Source organism: Lichenostomus cassidix, chromosome 2 (genome assembly GCF_008360975.1).
Source record: "Lichenostomus cassidix isolate B80296 chromosome 2, HeHo_3.0, whole genome shotgun sequence".
Classification (NCBI taxonomy): domain Eukaryota; kingdom Metazoa; phylum Chordata; class Aves; order Passeriformes; family Meliphagidae; genus Lichenostomus; species Lichenostomus cassidix.
In genome coordinates, this window is record NC_139482.1 from 3958335 (window position 1) to 3980927 (window position 22593).

The 22593-nt window shown below is 43.5% G+C and overlaps 1 protein-coding gene across 3 annotated transcripts in view; it reads left to right on the plus strand.

Annotated features, from left to right (window-relative positions):
* CTDSPL (CTD small phosphatase like) overlaps positions 1-18393 on the plus strand; it is an 87518-nt gene extending 69125 nt beyond the window's left edge. For all 3 annotated transcript variants that reach the window (XM_085050163.1, XM_085050165.1, XM_085050164.1), the window contains 3 exons: positions 10664-10756; positions 12380-12565; positions 14421-18393. In XM_085050163.1, coding sequence (XP_084906289.1) covers positions 10664-10756; positions 12380-12565; positions 14421-14546 — 405 coding nt within the window. In that variant the 3' untranslated portion in view covers positions 14547-18393. The remainder of the gene's footprint in view (positions 1-10663; positions 10757-12379; positions 12566-14420) is intronic.
* Positions 18394-22593: the final 4200 nt, after the last annotated feature.

A 22593-nucleotide genomic window follows, 5' to 3' on the forward strand; every position in this document is an offset into this window, starting at 1 on the left:
AAAGAGGTTTGTGTTTTAATCTTGTATTAACTGGTGGATCATAAAGTTGATTTCCTGTGATGGAAACTATCCATGTGTTTGTCACTCTTAAAATGATTACTGAATATATCAGTCAGTGGACTGAAATGTGCTTTAAAGAAATAGATGTTTCGATAATTTCTGCACTGTGCCTGTTTTATGTAGAAAAATTCAATACCTAGGGTACTTCCACCTGTAATGTTCACCAGAGCTGATGGTTAAAAAATCTAAGTAATGTTTTGGGAGATTTGTGATTTTCAGTCCTGATTTGATGTGAGCTTTAGCTGTGTTTGATGCTGTAGAACAGACAGATTCTCTCTCCTAAAACTTTGCAGAATGCTTTTGAAAGTGAATTTTTTGAATGGCTTGGAGCTGTGATCACTTAGCTTGTCAAGATGACATATTTACATTTGGAAACAAATCCCAGTAGAAGACTATTGGGGCCTTATAGTCAAACACTTCCAAAGCCTGTTGCTTTTTCATTCCCTGCTGAAAACTCTCAGATCCTTCACCAAAAATGACGCAGTTTGGCACCTGAGATGACTCCATGTGGGGGAAAAGAGAAAACAACAACAACAACAAAAAACCCCAAAAAAACAGCAACAAAAAAACCAAAAACAAAAAAACCCCCAGCAAACCAAAAACCCCACAGCTGGGTCCAAAGGGAGTGGATTTGTGCATCTCCTTCTCCTTTGGCAGAGGTGGTCAAGTGGAATTGGTCTCTGTGCTTTGCTGGAGACTCCCTGCATAATTTTTAAGGAAATTGCTTAACCTCTAAAATAGGTAAATACCTCAGTCACAAAATGAAGGTAATTGTAAGGAATTCGTGATTCTTGAAATAAAGGTGATTTGAGTGGCACACAGAATAGGCAAAGCCTGTGTGTGTAATATCTCTGTAATATTGCTGACATTCAGGAATCTTTTTTTTTTTTATTTTACACTGTGATAAAGGGCAAAAATGGATATTCTGGCTGAGTGTGATGTGCATTAGCACAGGCTGTAGAGCTTTGACAACCTGTTCCCACTTCAAACCTGTAATTCAGTAGTCACTTAGAGCATAAATGAACTGATATGAGCAATTTCTGTCATTTATCAGAACTTGTCATCTGTATAATGCTTGTCCATTTTCTTAAGCAGTTTATACACTCCAAGATTAATCACTGACATTGGGAAATACTTCCACCTGTGCAAAATATCCCAGGATATGGGAAATGTTGTGGAACCACACTGTCCATAGTGCATATCCCTGCTCTACCAGTGAGCCTGGAACCTTATCAGGCAGGAGGTTGACAGATTTTTATTGTCCTTGAACTCTGCCTTAGGCAGAACCTCAGTGGAAACAAACTGAGAAACACCATTTTAGAAGTTCCCATTCACAGAGAAATTTGATTGTTCAGATCTCATATACCAAAAAATACAAGTTGTGGCAAATTGAATTGCTGTACTGCTGAAAGAGCTTTGAGATTGACTTACCAAAGAAGTTTTTTTCATGGTAAATGCTGTACTTTTTTTTTTCTTTGCTGTTCAGCAGAGGTCTTAAAAAAAATAATGTCTTTAGTTTGGGGAATTTGCTTTCCCTTATATAATTTATAATCCAAAGGTCAGAGAGACTCTTGGGGTTGTTTTTTTTTTATAGGGAGGACAATTCATCATCTTAAAGGGTGCTTGGGTAAACGAGCTTCCCTAGATTAAAAACCAGCTTTTCTTAACATCCCTTTCCCCTCTCCCATCTTTCTTTCTGCAGCCTAAATTACCTTATCTTGTGAAAGGATTTGTCATTTTATTTTAAGAAGGAAATAAATCAAGTGTGAAGGAACCTCCCTGTCTCTCTGCTGTGGCTCTTTGGAGGCCTGCAGAGGCTGTGGCCATCCAAGGGCAGCAGAAGTTTCAGGGAAGAATTGCACTCTTTGTGCTGGGAATGATGGCCCAGATGAAAAAGGAGGGTTCTGGTGCAAGCTGACCATTCTGGACACTTCTCTCATTTTCCTCTGGATGAAAGGAAATCAGAGCTGCTCTCCTGCTCTCCCAAATCACAAGGGAGAAACTGTGGGAAATCCAGTGAAATGTGTTGGAATTCAGAGGAAGCTCATTGAGGGTGAAATTAGCAGCTGGAGGAAGATGTTCAACCTGTTTGGCGCCTTGGTGTCACTTCTGCAGGGACACATCCTCTCCCTGGGGCCACTGAACAAGTGCAGAGTGACCACAGCCCCCAGGTCACAAACAAATACATCAAACACACTTTAATCCCCAATGAGTGAAGGCTTTTAGGGAATGGTTGTCCTTCATCTTTCATCCTGATTGACTTCCAGTGGCTTTGTGCCCTGCTCTTGATGTCGCAGGGTGAAGAGGGCAGCCAGGAAGAATTTGATTTGGTGTTGTGAGACACCAATCTGATTCTTATTTTTGCCTCAGCATATGCTATACATGAGGTAAAGAAGAGCTTCCTTAGGGTACATTCTGGAAGCTCTGCCCCCTGAGAGGCTTTGCCTGGCAGCCAGTCAGGAGAGAGAAAGCTTCCCCTGCTGATTTGCAGGCAACCCTCCTCCCCTTGCTGGTGGGACAGATCCCCGGATGCCCGGGAAAAAAGCGCGCGGAAAACTGAGCAGGAAAGCACGCTATTGGACAGCCAAGTGCGGGAAAGCACACTATTGGACAGCCAAGCGCACAAAAGCAGCTAGCTGCGTCACAACGCGGCCATTTTCTTTAGGTTTTTCGGAGGGAGCAGGGGTTCGACCGGAGGCTCAGCTCTGTCCCCCTCGCCCCCATCGCGTTTTTCTCCCTGCAATCCGCTCTCTCCCTGGCTGCTGTTGTGTGCCTGTGTCCTGCTTTGCTTTGCTGCTTGCCCGAGGCAGCTCCGTCACCGGAGGAACCTCATGCTCGCTGTTGCTCCGTGGACGGAACTGCTTGCCTGCACCCAGCCCAGAGCCACTGCTGCCTGCACCCTGCCTGCACCCAGCCCGGAGCCGCCGCCGCCTCTAGCCCTGTTCCTGCTCTCCGCCCGGGAGCCGCGGAGACTCTCGCCGCGCACACTCCATCTGCCAAACACCGACGGGACGGCCGATGTACAGCGGGAGCGATTTGTCCGGTATTCTCTGTGTCTCTCTCTGTCTCTCTTTCCCTCTTTGTTCCTTTTCCTGTCCCCCTTGGGTCGGAACGCTTACCCTTTCTTTATCGATAAACAGTTTTCGGATATAATATTGCCGCCTTGGCGCTTCATTTTTTTGTCCGAGAAATCCATTAAAAGAATCCTTCCCGAGTCCCCCTTTTAGAGTGGAACGGGACATTAAATTGGCGTCAGAAGTGGGTTTTCTCGGACAAGGAAATAATATATCTGCTCTAAACTGTTGGTTGTGTGTATTTTAGGGAGAGATTTACTTGGGCTTTGAAAAGAAAAAAAAAAAAAACGTTGACCGTCCCTAAATTCTAGTGCCTGTAACTGGTTCACAGTGTGTTCTCTCAGAGAGTGCTTTTGGCGTTGTTGGAGAATTGTGCGGTGTGACCCTCTCTTAGACTCCTTTTATATCCCTTTCTGCAGTTCTTTGTGTAATTACCTTCGTGGCTCACGGTGTGTTCTCTCGGGTGGTGCTTTCGGGGCGCTTGGGAGACTTTACAGTGGGACCCCACTCGAGAAGCGTTTTGCCTCCTTTTTGCAGTGCATTAAGTCGCGTCTGACCGTGTGTTCTCTTGGGGTGTGTTTCGGGGCAATCGGAGATCTCGTAGTGAGACCCTCCTCAAGAGTTGTTTTCCCCTTCTCGCAGTGTGCTGAGCTGCTTTTTGCAGAGTGTCAGGCTGGTTCTTGCAGCGTTTTTCCCCGAGGGTGAAGCAGTGTTACCTCTCCGGGCGGTGGTGCGCCGTTAAGTAGAATCGTTTGTGTGTGTTTACAGAGTGCGTGGTTCGGACATTGAGTGTGACACCTCCCAAAGGTTTTCTGCCTGAGGGGCAGTAAACAGTGGCAATGGATATCGTTGCCCACCAAGAGAAAGGGAGCGGAGATCCGTCCGCCCCCTTGCTTGAGTTTTTAGACGCTTTCAGAGGTAGATGCTCAGTCCCCGAATTGGAGTGGGCTGCAGAGCACTGGCACGGCGTGCAGGGCGTGGTAGATCGTATCTCGGCTTTGCGATGGAAGGCAAAATGTAAACCGAGGGAAGGCGAGGCGGTTGTCTGTGCTGTGTTGGGCGCGGCGCTCGCTTCAGCCGTGCGAGAGCGAGCTGCCCGGAGCCGAATTAGATTTTGCAGACACAGGTTCGGTCCCTGCAAACCCAAGTAAGAAACCTAGAGGGGCAGTTAGAACAGGAGGGGGCTCAGAGCAGCAGTTTGATACAAGTGTTGCAAAAGATGCTAGTCGGAGAGCCCGCGGTGCCGGCTGCTGGCGGGGCGCGGCCGGGGTCCCTGTGGCAGAGGCCGGGAGGGAGCAGCAAGGCTCGCAGAGCAGGGCTGACGGCGCGGTGCTGACGAAAATTGAGTTTTTGTATGAAAATGATCAGGAGCAAGCGCCCGTCATTACAACCAAAGAAGTCCCTTTTATTGCTACCGAATTAGCCAAGTTAAAAAGAGATTTTAGCCGACACCCCCGGGAATGTGAAACAGAATTTGTTTGGAGAGTCCCTTTGAGTGGAGGGGATCAAATCCTTCTTAGTGAAAAGGAAGCTCAAGGGTACTGGGGTCCCGGAGTTGTCCTTACTACTGGAGACCACCGGGCCCCATGGTCCCTAACCCAGAGAGCAGCTTTCTGGGCTGGAAGTTTAAATCCTTTGGATTTAAACCCTTTAATAGAGAGTGTCCAAAAGGCAGCTATGCATATGAAACAGAATGCACTAAAAATATCTCGGGGTGGACAAGGGAACTATATTAGTTACAGTAGGGTACCCCTTGAGAAGACTACTCCGGTAGTACAATGTGTTTGTTAAAGTGGGTTTGTTGCAATACTGTTAGTTTACTTACAGTTCCCTGAAATGTTGTCTTTCTTCTTTTAGCAGAAGCTTGATTTGCACTCACATGCTAAGGGGACTGTTTAAAGTAATAAGGCCAGTTTTAACAGGGACACCTCCCCCTGATGGGGCAGCCCAAAGAGCTTTAGTTAGGAAGTGGTATGTGCAAATAGAACATTATTGTAACATCTTCAAAGTGACAGAAGGAACCACTAAGTTAGCAACTATTCAAGAACAAAGCACCTCAGATCTAAAGAGTGGCACACTTTTCTCTCATTCTCTCCCATAGTGAAACATGAACACATGTCCTCTCCTGTCTTCATCTAATACTGATTTCTTTGCAGGGCTACACTGAAGGGCTTCTGTTCTGGGAACAGAATGAGTGGGAGGTCAGTGGGATTGCAGGGTAGCTGTTTCAGCCTGTGCAAAATGTTGAGTTCGACTTAAGAGAAACCCCTTAGAAGAGGCTCCACTGTATCTGAGAAAAGATGAGGATTATGAGAGACTTGGCAAGTTCGTCATATTGGACCCTTTAGGAGACCAGAAGGGAAAACAGTATGTGTTAGTAGGGGTGGAAATAATTCCAGGTGGATTATTCCTTCATTCTGATGTCATAGTTCTGTTTCCTGGCTCCAAAAGGACCAAGAACTCATTTGTTCATATTACAGAATAACTGTAGGCAGCATTAAGAATAGTTATTGTTGTTACTACTCTTGTGTTCTAGAAGTGAAACAGCTTACTAGACTAAAGTGTAAAGTCAATCCCTTGTATGGGTCTAGAGTTATCTGTGAATTGTGTAGTTCTGTTGTTACCCAGTGTTGAATATGTTAAGGAATTTAAGTTGTTCAGATGCCCCCATCTTTTCCCTCTCTGTCCCTCTGTCTTTCTTTTTCTCTGTCTTGCCCCTTTCTTCTGCCTCTGTCATTATCACTGTATGAACAATGTTGAGTCACGGGGTTGTGGGAGAGACCAATCTGATTCTTATTTATGTGTTAACGTAAGTTATATGTGAGGTAAAGAAGAGTTCCCTTAGGGTACATTCTAGAAGCTCTGCCCCCTGAGAGGCTTTGCCTGGCAGCCAGTCAGGAGAGAGAAAGCTTCCACTGCTGGTCTGCAGGCAACCCTCCTCCCCTCGCTGGTGGGGCAGATCCCCGCATGCCCGGGAAAAAAGCGCGCGGAAAAGTGCGCGGCAAGGCATGCGATAGTACTGCCAAGTGCATGAAAACAGCTAGCTGCGTCACAACGCGGCCATTTTCTTTAGGTTTTTCGGAGGGAGCAGGGGTTTGCCCGGAGGGTTAGCTCTGTCCCCCTTGCCCCCATCGCGTTTTTCTCCCTGCAGTCTTCTCTTTCCCTGGCTGTCGTGTGTGCCTGTGTCCTGCTTTGCTTTGCTGCTTGCCCGAGGCAGCTCCGTCACCGGAGTAACCTCATGCTCGCTGTTACTCCGAGAACGGAGCTGCCTTCTGCACCCAGCCCAGAGCCACTGCCGCCTGCACCCTGCCTGCACCCTGCCTGCACCCAGCCCAGAGCCACTGCTGCCTGCACCCTGCCTGCACCCAGCCCCGAGCTGCCGCCGCCTGCACCCTGTTTGCATGCAGTCCCGAGTTGCCTCTGCCTGCACCCAGCTCGGCGCTGCCTGCAACCACCGTGCTCCGACTCTGACCGCCTTGAGTCCCGTTCCTGCTCTCTGCCCCGGGAGCCACACAGACTCACAGCTCGCCGCGCACACTCTATCTGCCAAATGCTCACCGACGGGGCGCGCGGTGTTCGGCGGGAGAGATTTGTCCGGTATTCTGTCTCTCTTTCCCTCTTTGTTCCTTTTCCTGTCCCCCTTGGGTGTTCCTACACTTACCCTTTCTTTACCAATAAACAGTTTTCAGATATAATATTGTCGCCTTGGCACTTCATTTTTTTGTCCGAGAAATCCATTAAAAGAATCCTTCCCGAGTCCCCATTTAAGTGCGGAACAGGACAGGTGTTACTTTGAATTTAACTTTTAAATGTTACTTCTTATTGAGTAGAACTAGTTTCTAAGTGTTTGTTTGGGGTGAGGGAGAGTTAATTCAATTAATTGCTTATTTTAGTTGTTGCAAGCTGAAGGAACTTTTGGCATGTGTACTTTAAACATCATATGTAAAACGTTGGGGATTTTTAACAGTGGGGGGCAAAACACTGTTCAAATAACAAACTTCCTTCCTATAAAGCATAAAATTAATGGATTTTCTTGCAGAAGGCTGTGGCTTGGTTCAAGTAATCCAGGATAGGCTGTATCCATTCTAACTGGCCTATTCTTGGTTACTTGCACTGGGACACAGCCACAGCTGTGTGACCAGGACCACGAGGCTTCAGGACACGTGGGATTTTCTGCTCACTGCTCAGAAGAAGCACTCAACCCACGAAACAGGTGATTGCAGGAGTTGGAGTTGCCATGGGCAGATGTTTTTGGTCATTACTTGCAGATTTCCTCATTGTAAAGCTGGTTTTGAAGGCCAATTCTTTGTGTCCTGTTTAACTGATTGAAAATAAGCTGGGTTTGTCTTTTGGTTTCACGAATACTGAGTCTCTATAGGTTGAGGCTGCTTTTGAGGTATAGAAAATTCATGTGGAAGTACGAAATGCTGGAGAACAATTAAAGATAATTGCTTGGGTTCTGCCATTAGCAGCTGTAGGAATCTTGTGGAAACATGCCTAGTGCCTGATTTGTGCTTAAAATGTTGAGTGGTGTTCATTTTAAATAACAAAAAAAAGACTATATTTCTCTAAATTCTTGCTGTGATAAGGAAAAAATTAGTGAGATACAATTAAAAAAAAAAGATGGATTTTTTTTTTAAATGCCCTGAAGACAGTATATAAATCTCAGAAAAATGCCAGGAGCCAGTTAGTCTAGAGATCTAAACTGAAGACATCAGGCAATGGGGGAAAAAGCCAAGCCACAAATAACCATGCAGCATTGAGATTCAAGTCCAGCCACTAACAAAGTAAAGGGGAAAAAATTCCAAATGAGAAGGAAGAGGAGAAAAGAGCTGCACTGTCAGCTGAAGAAAGCTTTTTATGTGAACTAAACCAAAGAGATTTTGTAGCCCAGGATACCAGTACATTTTGGAGTTGCTTTCAGGGTCTAAGTAGGACTTCTCAAAGAAAACTTCAAGGAGAATAACTATCCAGAGTATTGAGATATGTTGTTCTGCCAAAAAAAAAAAGAGGCAAAGGAATTGGGGCTTTCTACAGAGGGAAATAATTAAGGGAAAAATTTGGTGAGACTTCTTCCTGAGAGATGACATTTATTATTAATTAGGCATTTAACATGAGAAGCAAATCTGTTGGCCAGATCCCAGCAGGGAAGATTTAAGGCAAAACAGCAAGGGAAGCTCAAGTGGAGGAGGTTGTAAGTGCTCTGTGGTGGATCAGGAGCCCTAACCTAGAGAAGGGAGACCATCCACCTTCAAATTCTATGTATTCACAGTTAATCCAGAATTAGGTGCAGAATTAGGGGCCCTAAAAACAGCCAAAAGAGTGTTTATTGCAAAGACTGGCAAATGCAGCCCAAGGCTGTGGCTCAGAGCTCTGGGGCTGTAGTTCCAGGGTTGATTTACTGTGTGTTCCTGATGGAGGAGGTGGGTTATGTTGCAAGCAGCAAAGTTCAGATCCTTGGCAGGGAGTTTGTAATTACATTCCAAGTGGAAATACTTCACCGACATGGGCAGAGATAGGGATGGAGAGCAGAGAGCAGACTTCTGCTGTGGCTGGGAATACTGGGCTTTAAAAGGGAAATTAATATTAAATTCCAGCTCTTACTCTACAAGTATGATGTTAAAACTCTGGGGTGCTCCTTTTGTGCCCTCAAAAATAAGTGTAGGAATAAAACTTAAGGCTAAGAGTCAATAACTTAATAATTAACTTGGATCCTGCTCTTTTTCCTCTTAATATCTGGGAAGCTGGATAGTCTCTGGATACCCAAATGCAGAGGGGCTGCAGCTGTCTTTATGTCTTTTAAAAAAAATCAAAGATGGAATTTGGAGAGGAAACACTACAGCAGAACTCCATGTAGTAAGAATTAAGTGGAAAATTAATTGTTGTAGGAGAGGAAATGACTTGGTTTATGCCTGGTGAAATACAGGAAACACTGCTTTAATTATCTGGAGAGTGGTGTTGAAGTACATCTGTTAACTGTCTCTAATCCATAAAATGTCACAATTATTTGATGGGTTAGGTGCTGCTGTGGTTGTTTAAAAAAAAATCTGGGTTATAAATTGTTATCAGTATCAAAGTTTGAATGTAGTGTTTATGGGGCTAGAAAGAGTTTAGATAAATTTCATAGAAATAACTTAAAAGAGATAAAGACTTCATGGTATGATCTGTATGCTGCATAAAGGGGAAAATTAACATTTCTGCTCTAGTCATTAAGGTGCAGCTCCATCATACATGTTTTTTAAAAAACTGCTTTCAAATTTAGGTTTTCAATTTCAATTACACAGCTTCTTTTTTCCTCCTTTTGCTGAAGGCTTGAATTGTTACACTTGAGTTCAAGCTGCTGTTTCCATATTTTTCTCCTTCAGGCTTTTTCTCTGGGTACCTTGATTTTTTTTTTTTACTTATATTAATATGGCTCTGGTAAAATACATACAATTAATCTAGTTTTACATATCAAAGAGTGAAATTCCTGAAATAGCATCAGTCTTGCAATTCCTCCTGAACTCAGCTCTGTGCCAGACTTCTCCACTTGAAATTTCCAGTATTAGGGATTATTTGCCAAACAAAAGAAGATAAAATGCTGCCAATGTTTTCTCTCAAACTTTTAATCTAACTGCAAACAAGACAGATAAATACTTTTCATGCAGACTCCCCTCTTCAGCTTTCCAGTATATTGTGAGCTGTTTCCAAGTTTTCTGAGCAGCAGTTGCCTTGTTTTGGGATCTCTGTGAACACAAAATCATCTTGTGTGCTCTGAAAAGAGCAGGGAGGTTTTAATATCTGCTAATCAGGTTGTTGAAAGTAGGCAGCCAAGCCAGGGCAAAAAGGGAGTAGAGCACTGAAGGCAGGATGCTGGAGAGGAGAGAAGTCCTGGGAATTTGCCATCTTTAGGGCAAGGTCCTTGTTAGAAGATGCTGTAGACTCCATCAGCAAGTTTCAAAACCAGCATTTTTAGACATTTTGCATGGTGCTGTGAAGATTTTTGTTGAGAAAAGCTCTCTGCAGAGCTGGAGGACTTTATCATTCATCATAGTGAGTTATGGTACTTAGCACCTGGAATTGAAGAAATGAAAGAATCAGCCACAGAACGAAAACAGGTCCCTATTGTGCAATTCCTGTCGTCATGGAGGCTTCATCAGATTTATTCATTCCTTCTGTGGAGCTCTTCAGCACTGAAGGCACCAGCACCAGGATGGGTTTGGTGGAGAGATCTGAATACTCACTTCTTGAGAAGCCCTCCTGTCTCCCTTTGCCTTTAATGAGATTTTTCAAGCAGCACCACTCCAGATGATGCTCAGTGTTTGCAGTTGCATAACCAGCAGGGGCTTGGCAGCCTGTGCATGCCAGTCTCATTATTGGATGTCTACTTTTATCTTGTATAGTTTCCTTTTTCCCCAGCATTTCATTTGAACTGCTTCCCTGTTAACTTTTGTTTCAGGTGCTGCGATTGCAGGAGTAGTTTGGTTTGTTGTTTTTTTTGTTTTTCTTTGCTGGACCACCATCTGACCTAAATGCCATTGTCGTTCCAGGTTTATGTATTGAAACGACCACATGTGGACGAGTTTCTTCAGAGGATGGGAGAGCTCTTTGAATGTGTACTCTTCACAGCCAGTCTAGCCAAGGTTAGTTCCTCCCTTCATCTCTTTAACCCTTTTGGTGCTGGTCAGTGGACTTTTGGTTGGGTTTTCTATGGATGATTATTTCCACAGTTGGTACTATCTTAATTTTTCCCCTTCTTTTCTGCTTCTTTGTCTGACAGTGTGTACTTTGTCTGCTAGTGTGTGGGTAAGTGTTTCCATGGTAACACCATCACATATGGGCTTGTCTCATAATGTAGCCTCCATGCATTGCTCATGATGCCAATATGAAAGGCTCCCAAGTTACCATGGTTATAGTGAGAAATTAGAACAAATAGCGTGCGAGTGAAGCAGCACTTTAAAGCTGGGCATGAAATAAAACACACCCAATCAAACCCTGGCTACACCATCAACCAGTGACTCAGAAACTCACTGGGAACTGGCAAACCACGGCTCTTGCCCTGTCAAGGTGCAATTGCAACCTGGAGGTAGAAAATGAGGCCTTTTTTGCAAAGCTTGAAACGTCCCCAGGAATATTTTGTGCCCTCTGGTCTGCAGTAGCAGTAGTGGCTCGTAGGTAGTTTTTGTGGTAGATGTTACAGTAGTAGACTGAACTTGAATTCTTCACTTCTTTCCGTGTATTGTATTTGTGATGTCTTGTTTGTAAAATGATATTGGTTATTTCTAAATAGTGCTCTAGCATGGCAAGCTTTTGCTCCAGCCTAGTGTAGAGATGGTGGAAGGGGGAAGGACCCTGATCTTCTGTAATGCCTTTTTCTCTGCATTCTCTTTACCACATACTGTTTGGTCATGTTGAAAAAACCCTAAATACTGCCCCAATTTCATTATGAGGTTAGGTGCCTTTATTTCATGAGCAACAGGTGATTGATTTCAACATCAATTTTGTTTCTCAGCTTAAAATACAGGAAAATGGTAACTCCTGTCATGCAATAATAAGGTATAACTACCATTTTCAAGTATGTGGTTATTGATGTTTGAGTTTATTTGGATACTTCTTGGTCAGTTTATATAAATAGTTGGATTCTAAGCTGTGCCTCACTTAAAGTATCATCTTACGTGTAAAATAAGAATTTCCCTGGTATTGTTCATAGGTGTTTTTATTGATAACATCACTGGCTAATCTTTCATGGCCCAGTTATGCAATTTGGTAATCTTAAGAGTCTTGCTAACCCAGTTGCTCCAAGGACATCATGTGGAAGAGCCATGTCAGGCTCAGATGTGTTCACTGCAGTTTATCTTTAGAGGCACATGGAAACAAATCAGCTGGGAAATGCTTGGTATTGATTTTCTATTAGCTTTGGCTGGTTTTATGGTAATGGTAGGTGAGATCTCTGGATCCATCAACCTCTAGAAAACTCTCAGGGTATCTCTGTGTTGGCCCTGAGAATAAAACCTAATCAATAAATCACAGAAAACATTAGACTACAAGTTAGCCTTCTATAGAAAGCTTATTGTCCTACTTTTGCCCTGTCTCTTTATTAATCACTTCAGGTTTGCAGGCGAGTGAGTTAATTAACAAGGAGCAGGGAAGAAAATGCAGAAAGGACTTTCTAGCTGAAATTCTTTGGTGTCCCTCCTTTGTGTGGCTCTGTGAATTAGCCTTACCTGCACGTTGCTAACTTGGTGTTTCTGCCTTCTATTTTTAAGTATGCAGACCCAGTAGCCGACTTACTGGATCGCTGGGGTGTGTTCAGGGCAAGGCTCTTTAGAGAATCCTGTGTTTTCCACCGAGGGAATTACGTGAAGGATCTGAGTCGACTGGGCCGCGAGCTGAGTAAAGTTATTATAGTAGATAATTCTCCTGCATCTTACATCTTCCATCCTGAAAATGCAGTAAGTATTCGAAGTACTCGAGCGTGACTTAATCCCTCTGGCCCTTGCCCAGGTTTTGTGAATCAGAAAATAGAGCTTTCAGAGGGCTGGCTTGTATCAGTTCAGGTGTTTTCTTAGGCTGCAGGTAGGTTCTGGGAGTCACTGCCAAATGGTGAAGGACATGGGCAAACTGATCCTGACAGCGTGTCAAAGCCATGAGTGCTCAGGTGCTGTCAGCTTGAGCTTTTGGCATGAGGTGCAGCAGTTTTGAGAAATGCCAAGTGGTGTGGAACCTGAATAACCAACCCAGCTCTAAGAAACAAAGCTGCCCTGCAGCACAGGTTTTGTTCTTTGGAGTAGTGATTGCAGAAAGAATGGTTTGCTTGAGCTTCTTTAGCTGCTCCCATCTTTTTTTTTTGATTGTGTGAGTGACAGTATTTTATTAGACAAGATAATGAATGCTTTACTGGTTGCTACTGAGGTCTGCATTTGCGGGTAAGGGAAAGAAAAAATGAAGATCCTACTGTGTTGTTATGCTTCTCCCTCAAGTATTTTTGTGATAATTCCATAATTAGAACTGCTAGTCAACAATTTCACCAAGGTTTAGGAATAAGGATAAAGGGCAGGCAGCAGTTCTTGGGGTGAGAATGATGGGGGAGCAATGTGCATTTTCCCTGGGTGTTTGAATCAGCTTCAGAAACTCTGATGGAGAGGACTGGGGTGCTCCATCCATGTTTGCAGCCAGTACAGATGCTCACATCTGCTTTAGCTGCCAGGGTAGAAGCTGGAACTCCTTAGATCTACTGACTTCTAGACAGCCAGGCTGTGCACTTTTCCTTTGATGTTTTAAGGCTGTCTTCTTTGTGAACTGTTAAAATCAGTGTAGGAAATCTTTTATTAAGAACATTGCTTTGCACAGTCCTGCCTCTCCAGAATAGCTTTTATTTTTTTTGTAACATGAGCTATTTATCTTCCAGCAGTCAGCTTTTAAGCTCAGATCCTAATATTGTGATGCCCTAAGTGATGTGGTGAAAACATTCTTCTGGTTGGTGCCACACATGGTTTAAAGCTGCCATTTATAATAACCAGGACCTCTAGCTCTAATTTATGTTCGTGGTTAAAATTAAAAACCTGATCCAGATCATCATTTGGTATCTCAGAAATCAGTGCCAAGAAAATAATGAGCTGTAGAAATTTGGGAGATGAAATTAAAGGCCTTGTCAGAGTGGTTTAATCATGTATAGAAAAGTGCTGCTGGCTGAGTGATACTCGAGTCTCTGCAGAAACCAGAGCTTGTAACAAGATCCAAGATAGTCTTGAAAGGACCTCAGTGCACTCCCGTAGTGAAGATAAACAGAACACCTTCCCCAAATCCAGCCCACATATTTAAGAGGCTTATTACATGCATTACTTTCTGAACTCACTCAAGATCTAACATTTTAACCTGAGCACTGTTCTGCACTCGCTGTTAAATGTTTCCTCCAAACCCCATGCCAGAAGGGGTTGTTGCTGCCTGCCTGTGCCTGGTGACTCACTCTGATCATTCTTAGAGGAAAAAAAAAAAAGATTTGCCTGTAAATAAAGCATTAGTGCAGCTTCATAACCTGTGTCCTCCTTCCAGTGAGTTCTGGGTATCAGGGAGGCAGAGCAAGGTGAGCTGCCCAGTGTGGGGTCACACCCAGGCATGCAGGTGAAGGTCAGCTGTCACTGGGTTTGGGGTTGAACCTGCTGCTCCACCTGAATGCTAATGAGTAGCTAATTGCCTTGACGATGATGATGATGATGATGGTGGTGGTTACAGAACACTCACACAGACAAAACTGACATGTCTCTTACATCATGAAACCCTCAGTGTCTGTTGGTTGCTTTGTTTCAGGTGCCTGTGCAGTCCTGGTTTGATGACATGACAGACACAGAGCTGCTAGATCTTATTCCTTTCTTTGAAGGACTAAGCAAAGAGGAAGAAGTTTACAGTATGCTTCATAAACTCTGCAACAGGTAGCCCTTAACTCTGACTTGACTCCTGCTCCTAGATTGCAGTTGCTAGAGGCTGTCTCCATCTCTTTCAGCTCTTTCAAGTAAGCTTTGGGGAGGTCACCCCTGTCAGAAGTGCTACTCTTGATCTTCCTGTTACATTGGACACGAAGGACAATCATGAGTGATGCTATTAAGCCTTCAGAAGCCTGACTCTTAAGGTCATGTGTTCAGACTACTTTTTTAAAGGAAAAAAAAAAACAAAAAAAAGAAGCTATTTTAAATGGGACTCTTTTAATTAATTTCATAAATGGACATCTTTTACTGGATCAGCTTTTCTTAAAACATGCCAAAAAAAGAAGCTTGTATTTCAGCAGTTGAATTTCTCTCCCTTTCTTCCCCTCCCACTATGCAGACAGTTTTACCCCCCTGCTTAGAGCAGTTGACCTGACTCTGAATTTTTTCTTACAGAATGAAGTGCCTTTTTGAATGTTATTTTAAGATAAAAAAGAAAATTCATTTTTGTATAAGACATATTTCCAGACATCTTTTAGTCTTGTATTGTCTAAATGCTTTAAAAGGAAAAAGGAAAAAAAATTTTATAGAGCACTGTAATATATAACAAAGGAAAAAGTTGAAACCAAGATGCTGGGTTCCTGTCTCCACGATGACATTGAGTTGTGTCACACTTTGTCATGCTCAGAAGGTTCAGGCAGTCGTGGGAGGGGTGAATTGGGTTCATTACATGGTTGTTTCACTGATGATGATGATTTTGGGCACAGTTTTTAAAAACATATCTGCAGTTGTTTGAGCATTTAGGGAGTGATGATGGAGTTGAGAACACAAGGTGGCTGATAGACCTAAAGCACCTTTAATTCTAGACAGATGAAGTTCTGCTGTCTCTGCTTACGCACAACTGCCATGCCTCTTCTTTTTTGGAAAATCATTATCTTGGGAGAACGGTGAGGAGATCTATTTATTAGTTTGAGATTCTTTCCTTAAAACAGCCCATCTGGGTAAGCTGGATCTGTAATTGAGGTGTTTGGAGTACTTTTTTTTTCTTTTAATTGCTGCTACTGTATACTCACCAAATGGAGTTGACCATCGGCTGTTATACTGTTTTTGCCACTGTGCCTGTGCTATGAGACATTTTCTGTAAGCTGCAAACTTGGGCAATAAATAAAAATGCAGGCTTCATAACCCCACCCCCATGGATTAATCCATTGGTATCTAATATACCAGAGAACCCAGTTAAAGGTGACCTGTAAAAAGGATTTTTTTTTTTCTCAATTAGGATGAAGCCCTCTCCTTTCTTTGATCTATCAAAATGCAGAAAGTATTTTGCCCGCACCTTTGATTTGTATTTCTTTTTTCCCAAGGTGTAAGGTGCAGATTAGGAGCTATCAAGTCTTGCTAGAAGGGCAGAAGTTACTAGCCTAGACTAAAGTCAGTCCTCTGGCTTTGGAGTTGATTTAGGCTCATCTCTGAATCTGAGAACCTGCTTAACATCTTCTGCACTGCCATGGGTATCCCTCCAGATGAATAATTTTTTAATATTTCATGCCTTTGAAGAACAAGGCACAGCTTTTTTTTTTCCCCCCTTTCCAGTGTCACCTTTCAGTTATTGTCCACAGCACAAATCTGCAAACATAAAAAATGCAGCTGTGTTTGGCTGTCATCAGAGAAGACTAAATGGAGTATTTGGTGCTTCTAATTAGCCTCGTGCTAAATTCTGAATTGTAGACCCCCTTTGCCTTTTCTCTTTTTCTCAAAAAGTCCTGATGACTTGGGGAAAAAAAAACAAACCAACAAATTTCTTTGCAATGGACTTGGCTTGTGCTCCTTGTCTCCAAAACATTGGTGAAGCAGCTTAAGAAATCCATCAGAGAAGGGCAGGCCAGTCTACACAGGCAGCGAGTGGGTTGTCGTGGGTGCAGTGTCAACCTGAGCCCCCCTTGCAGTGCAGCTGTGCTCCAGCTGTGCTCCAGCTGTGGCTGGGCCCAGGGGTGCTGCAGGCAGTCCTGTCACACCCGTCAGTCTGTCACACCATCACCCTTTTGTTTCCTAACCAGCTGGCATTACCTTAGTACTGTATGAATCTGTGCCACAACAAAAAGACAAACCGTCGAGTTTAGCATTTAAAAATCATTAAAAAATAAATAAATAAAAGCCTACTTTGTTTAAAAATATAAAGAAAAAGCAACAAAAAAAAAAAAAGGACGTATGGATTCTGGTTAGTCCATTAACGTTTACTTCCAGTTTAAGATTGTTTAATTTTGTATTTCACTCCAGAGTAATGAAACTGTAAGCTGCCAAAAAAAAAAAAGTTGTTCTCTGAGCAGTATTTTCAACTGTGCCTGTGGCTCCTGGGCCCCAGATGCAGTTTGCAGGGAAGTATTCAGGTTGTAGTTAGTCGTGCAGGTATGAGAGGAATGGCTGAGGAAATTCAAAGACTTTTTCTCGTTAGCATTAGACCAAACAATCAGACAATGAATAACCCACCGAGACAGGGCCGGGTGACAGCTGGGACCTGTTGGACGTGAGACAAACCATGTCACCAGTTTGCATCTCTGAAAGCAGCGTTTTCATGAACCAGTTGCCTTAAGTCTGTGAATGAATGTTGATTATATTATTAAAGTGTCTTGTATTGTTTTCAAATCCACATAGAATGGGCAACTGAACTTCTGCACCAGCCTCTGGAGGAACTGTTCTGATGATGTTCTGTACAACCATACTTGTATTATTTTGGCTCTTAAAATCCCCAAATCAAAAAAAAAAAAACCTGCTGTAACTTAGTACAGCATTAAAATGACACTTGGTGACAATACAAAGACAAAAAACTTAGCACAGCTTTGATCTCTGTTAGTATGAAGAGTATTTTCTATAAGTTCTGATCAATTCTATTTTTTTTAACTCACACATCTCCTAAGAAAGAAAACTTAAAAGTGCTCTGCAATCAGGTTTGGACTCCCCTGGGTATTCAGATTTGGCCAAAGGGATCAAACTGTCACTTTTTAAACTGGTTGTTTATTTTGACACTATCATCATACTTGAAGTTTCAAGTGTTGAGTTTGCGTGGATATACATACGCTATATGTATTTAGAGTTTCTAGATTCTAACAAAGCAATAGAGTTCTGTCCATAAAGTCGGAGAACGAGTGGAATGTTTGTAAAATTTGCAATACGGGTATTTGATTGTATTTTAAATACGAGATTTTTTAAAAATTCAAATAGGGAAAAAAAAAAAAATACTTGTTTCCTAAATCACTTGCATATTTTGAAGTGCAGTTAGTGCATGCAGGTCACCAGGGCTGTTAAAAACCCTGGGTTTCAATTCTATTTCTGGATACTACAGAAGTACTAAAAAGCCTTTCCCAGTTGGTCATTCTGAAGAGATGCTGCCTGGCCTGAAGTTCTGTTGCCCTTTTTATGTTGGGTTTAAAAAACGGTTTTTTGCCTGTATAGGTATTTTTCAATTAAGCTGTAAGGCAGAATGCCTTAGACCCTTGAAATCCAACTGAAGTGTTAACAATGAAATTGCCATTTGTAACCTTAGGGCTGTGCGCAGAATCCTTGCTCACCACCAGGAAGCGTGGCAGGCTCGGGATGGGAGATGGTAGCAAAATGTACAATATTGCTGTGTTCATTTAGGTAGCTTTGGAAGAATATTTTGTCTCTCTGTTTTGCCCTTTTTGATCTTTATTGAAACAGCAGAAGTTATACGTGGAAGAAACTCAACACCTGGAGATGTTTTGGTTGTTGGTGTACGCAGTCACTTTTCTTACAGCATGATTTTGATTAGACTGGTTGGGGACAATAAAGTATCTAAATGACACTGGTGTGTGCTGATGTTGCAGCTTTTGAAATTTCAGTGTTTTAAAAAAAAAAAACCAAGAGAAAGAATCTGTAGCTCTCTGACTTCTGAAGGAGTAACCCTCTGTTGGACAGATTGTTTTTAACCTAATAAACCACAGTTCCGCACAGCCCTATTTGTAAAACAAAAACAAGTTTGTGCCTCTGATTCCAAGGTGCTGTGATGATTTTTTTTTTTTGCCTTTGTGGGGAGAGGAGGGGCAGGTGAGACTGGCGTGGGGCAATTGCTTCAAAATCTCTGGGCTAACTATGCAAAACCAGCTGTCAGTTTTCTGTTTCACATGATGTTGTAAAGTCCCAGCTGACTCTCTTCTTTCTTGTTAAAGATCTATTGGGAACTCCTCAACAGAGAAGTAAGCAATGGAAATGTTTCTTTATTTTTTTTTTCTCCTTATAATGGAGCTGTTTACACTTTGATGCAATGAACAATCCAGCAATACTTGAGAAACACTACAGATACCATATGAGTGTTTGCAGGAGAGAGAAGTGTTGTCAATCAGGTATTGAATGGTTTCTTTACTGTCACAAATAAAAAAAATTTAACAGTATAGTTACTTGTGCATGTAATACTTCTCTGGGAAAAAGCATTTCTGCACTTCTCCTTCAGTAAGAGGCACTGCCCTAATTCAGCAGGGACTTCACTCCTGCTTATGCACATCCATGGTGGAGGATAAAAATCACCCATCTCTGTCCCACCCTCCTCCCCTTCTCCTCCTTTTTAGTCATGTGCAGGACTCCTCAGTGGCTGCCCTGGCACCTGCTTGTGCAAACAGAGCTGATGAACTACTGATGAACTCTGCTAAATAAATTGGTGGCGACTCTTGCAGATGTTCCAGCTATTTAGATCTCTTGGATGAGATCATACAATAATTTGTTCAAGTCTCAAAGCTGTGTGGCTTCTTTTGAAGGGCTTACTTCAGCTACTTGAATAGCTGTTCTTAACATCACTGCCATATCCACATGAATATCTGAATAAAACACTTTATTTGGTTGGAAAAATCTATTTTGGGACTTTTTATCTGACACAGTAAGACTTAGGCAGAGCCTTCCTTTCTAGGAAAAGGCACATATTATTGATGCTTTATGAGCAGAAAACCTCAGGCCTGTTGGAATAAGCAGCTGGCTGAAGATAGCACATTAGTTGCAATTAAAATTTTTTTTTAGTTAGTCCTATGATCATTTGGAATGACCTGGACTGCCTTTACTTTGTGCTGGTGGGTCAGGTTCTTGAGTTTCTTGATTTTTTTTTTTCTGTTTTTAGAAGTTTGGTTATGTTTTGTTTTTATTTTTAGTTTTACCAATCTCCTTAGCTGCTACTTAGGATAAAGATGCCTTTCTTTTTTTTTTTTCATTTGCTAAAACAAGTGTTTCAAAATACATAAAACAGCTCATTTATAGTGATGAGAAAGATCCTGTTGTTCTGTCCTGACAGAAACCAAGTGCGTGCAGAACTGAATACACAATAGTCTATACACCTATCGGCTTTCCAATGTTTTCTTCCCCCTTTTTTGTTGTCTCTTGACTCAGAAGGAAAGCCAACCACTGTGAAAATCCCCTGCAGGATGGGATGGGGCTGTTCCAGGTGGGATGCAGCCTCCAGCAGTTTTCCTGGAGGAAAAACTCATCACCATCCAGCCTTCCCAGCAGCCCAGCCACGCTGGGAGTTGCCCAGGCAAAGTTCTGAACTCCTCTGGTTGGAGCTGCTGGAGAATAACTGAGCTGTGGGTAACCCACTGGTTTGGACAGGTTGGCAAACAGCCTTGGAAAGCTTCCAGGTTGTTGGGAAGGAGCTGTGCTGGGAGCAGGGTGTCTGTGATCAGTAGTGGATTTTTGGGGCATTTCTGAGGCACAGCACACACCGGGATCAGTGTGGCTCTGCAGGTTTGGTTTGCCTGTGCTATGACACCCCAGTGTGAAAAGGTGAGGTTTGGTCATGGCTAAAACCAGCAGCAAACTGAATTTGGGAGGTGGTGGCTGTGTTTGTGTCCCCCGTGGTGCCTCCCAGTGCTCCTCAGGAAGCAGTGCTGCTCCCACCTTTGGATTTAAAGCCCTGGACACCCCTGGTGGGGATGGAATTTGCAGGAAAAGCTGGACAGAGCAGCACAGCACAGCTGCACCCATCAGCACCTCGGGCTGGACTCCAGCAAGGACAAGGCTGCTGCTGCCCAAACAGGAGTCACCACACGTGTCACCCCCTCAGGGAACCTCTGTCCCTCCCCACAACGAGGGGTGATCCTTTTGTCCCTACAAATGCAATGTCGCCACCTCTGCATTCCCAGCCTTTCAATAAATGTTGCACTCGAAAGCTCGGGGGTTGCTGGGGGAGTTGCTGGCTGACAATGGGTTGTTCTCTTTGATTTTAATGAGCTTTTGTGATGAAAACCAAATTTCTTTACAGTGTAACCTTGTAATTTTTTTTTTCCATGCTTTGATTCAGTTTGACAATAAACTATCTGTGTTATTTTTTTCATTCTCTTCATGTCTGATAATGCAAGTAGTTTAGGTCTGTTCCCAGAAATCCCCCTCTCTCCCCCCACATGCCATTCTCCATGGGGGGAAACATTGGGAGGGGGAAGCAAAGACTTCAGAGAATCAGGCCAGAAAGTTCATTCTTTTCCTCTCACAGCTCTTTGGAGTTGCTGGGCTTTTAATAAAGATGAAAGCCTTGACTGCTGAGCACCAAGGCCTCCTTCCTCTGGCAGCATATTTGGCAGAGGGGTTCAGCTCCCTATTCTTTTTGGTTAACCTGCTGAGGTTTGGATAAATCCATCTGGCTGCTTTCCAAAGCCACTGAAGCCTGTAAGCTGGAGCTGAGAAAGGACTGAGATCCTGGATTGTGGGATGGGGTAAGGGGGCAGGAGGAAATGTCGTGGCTTGTGGGGTTTCTGTACAAACCCTGTTCAGTCCCTGCATGCAGCACCCCTTGTGTGACATTCCCAGCACCCCTGAAGTTGTTTGATTCCTCACCTGCCTATTCCAGGCTTTTAGGGATGAACAGGGTGGGTTGGGATCACTGCCTTTCTCCCAGGCTGCAGTGTCACCTCTCTGTGCCTGTTGTGGGTGCTGACAGACCTGGCACAACCCCAAACATTGATCCCAAAGGAGCAGGAGAGGCTGGGAGAGCTGCTTTCTGCCCAGGCTGGGTTGGTGCAAGGTGCTCATGGGAAGCAGTTTCTCACCTGGGACATATCTCTGAGTTAGGTCTGCATGGAGGGATGAGCCTGAAGAAGGTGGTTGCAAGTTAAGGATTTGCTGGAAGACAAAACCCACAGAAAGATGAAAGTCTGACATTTTCATGTGTGTTTTTAATAGGAAAATAATTTTATAAATGCTGTTAGGATTTTTTTTCTAATCTCTACCTAATCCCCTGGTTAATACCTGCTCTACCTTCAGAGACTGAGAACCAGAGATTTGTGTAAAATTTATCAGTGGGTGTTTTTTATGCACCTGAAATGGGCTGTATTTTTCCTTCACAGTAAAATGCATTTAGAAGAGGGGAAGGAAGATTTTTGCTGAGACCTCAGCCCACTTAATCACAGAATTACAGAATCGTTTTTGTTGGGGAAAAAAGTGAGAGCTGAGAGGGACCAGGTGCTGTGTAGGAGTAGGGCTGAGGCTGAGCACATACAGGTCCTGCCCTTGGCTCTGCATCACAGGGCTGGAGCTCTGCAACCCTTAACTTTCCTCCTAATATTTCCTCTAAATAGGGACTGGAGCCTTGGTCTCACTGCAATCTTCTGTAACACATCTTAGTAACTCCAGAGCAGGTTCAGAGGAATAATCACCCCCTGGCCTGATCCCTAATCTGCTGGATAGATCTTGGAATAACAACCAGAGGGATCAGGCAAATACTTGGGATGGTGATGGCTGGAAAACATTTGGACTGCTGCATCCCGTAAAGGAGGATGAGGGGAGGAGGTCTGGAGGGGCTTTGTGGCTCTGGATTTTGGTGGTCCGGGCTGTGGCACGGTCTGGCACTGGGTGCTCTTGGATTTGCTGATGGAAACCTTGGAAAAACGAGGATTTTAAAGGCTCTGTCCATGCAGGGCTCGGTGACACCACGAGATGGTGCAGCCGCGCAGGGCTGCCTTTTAAAGGCACCGCAGAGGAAATTTAAAAGACATTATCACCACTGAAAGCATCACCACAGCTTTGAATGTCTGAGTCCCCTGACAGAATTGTGCTCCACACGTCCATGGATA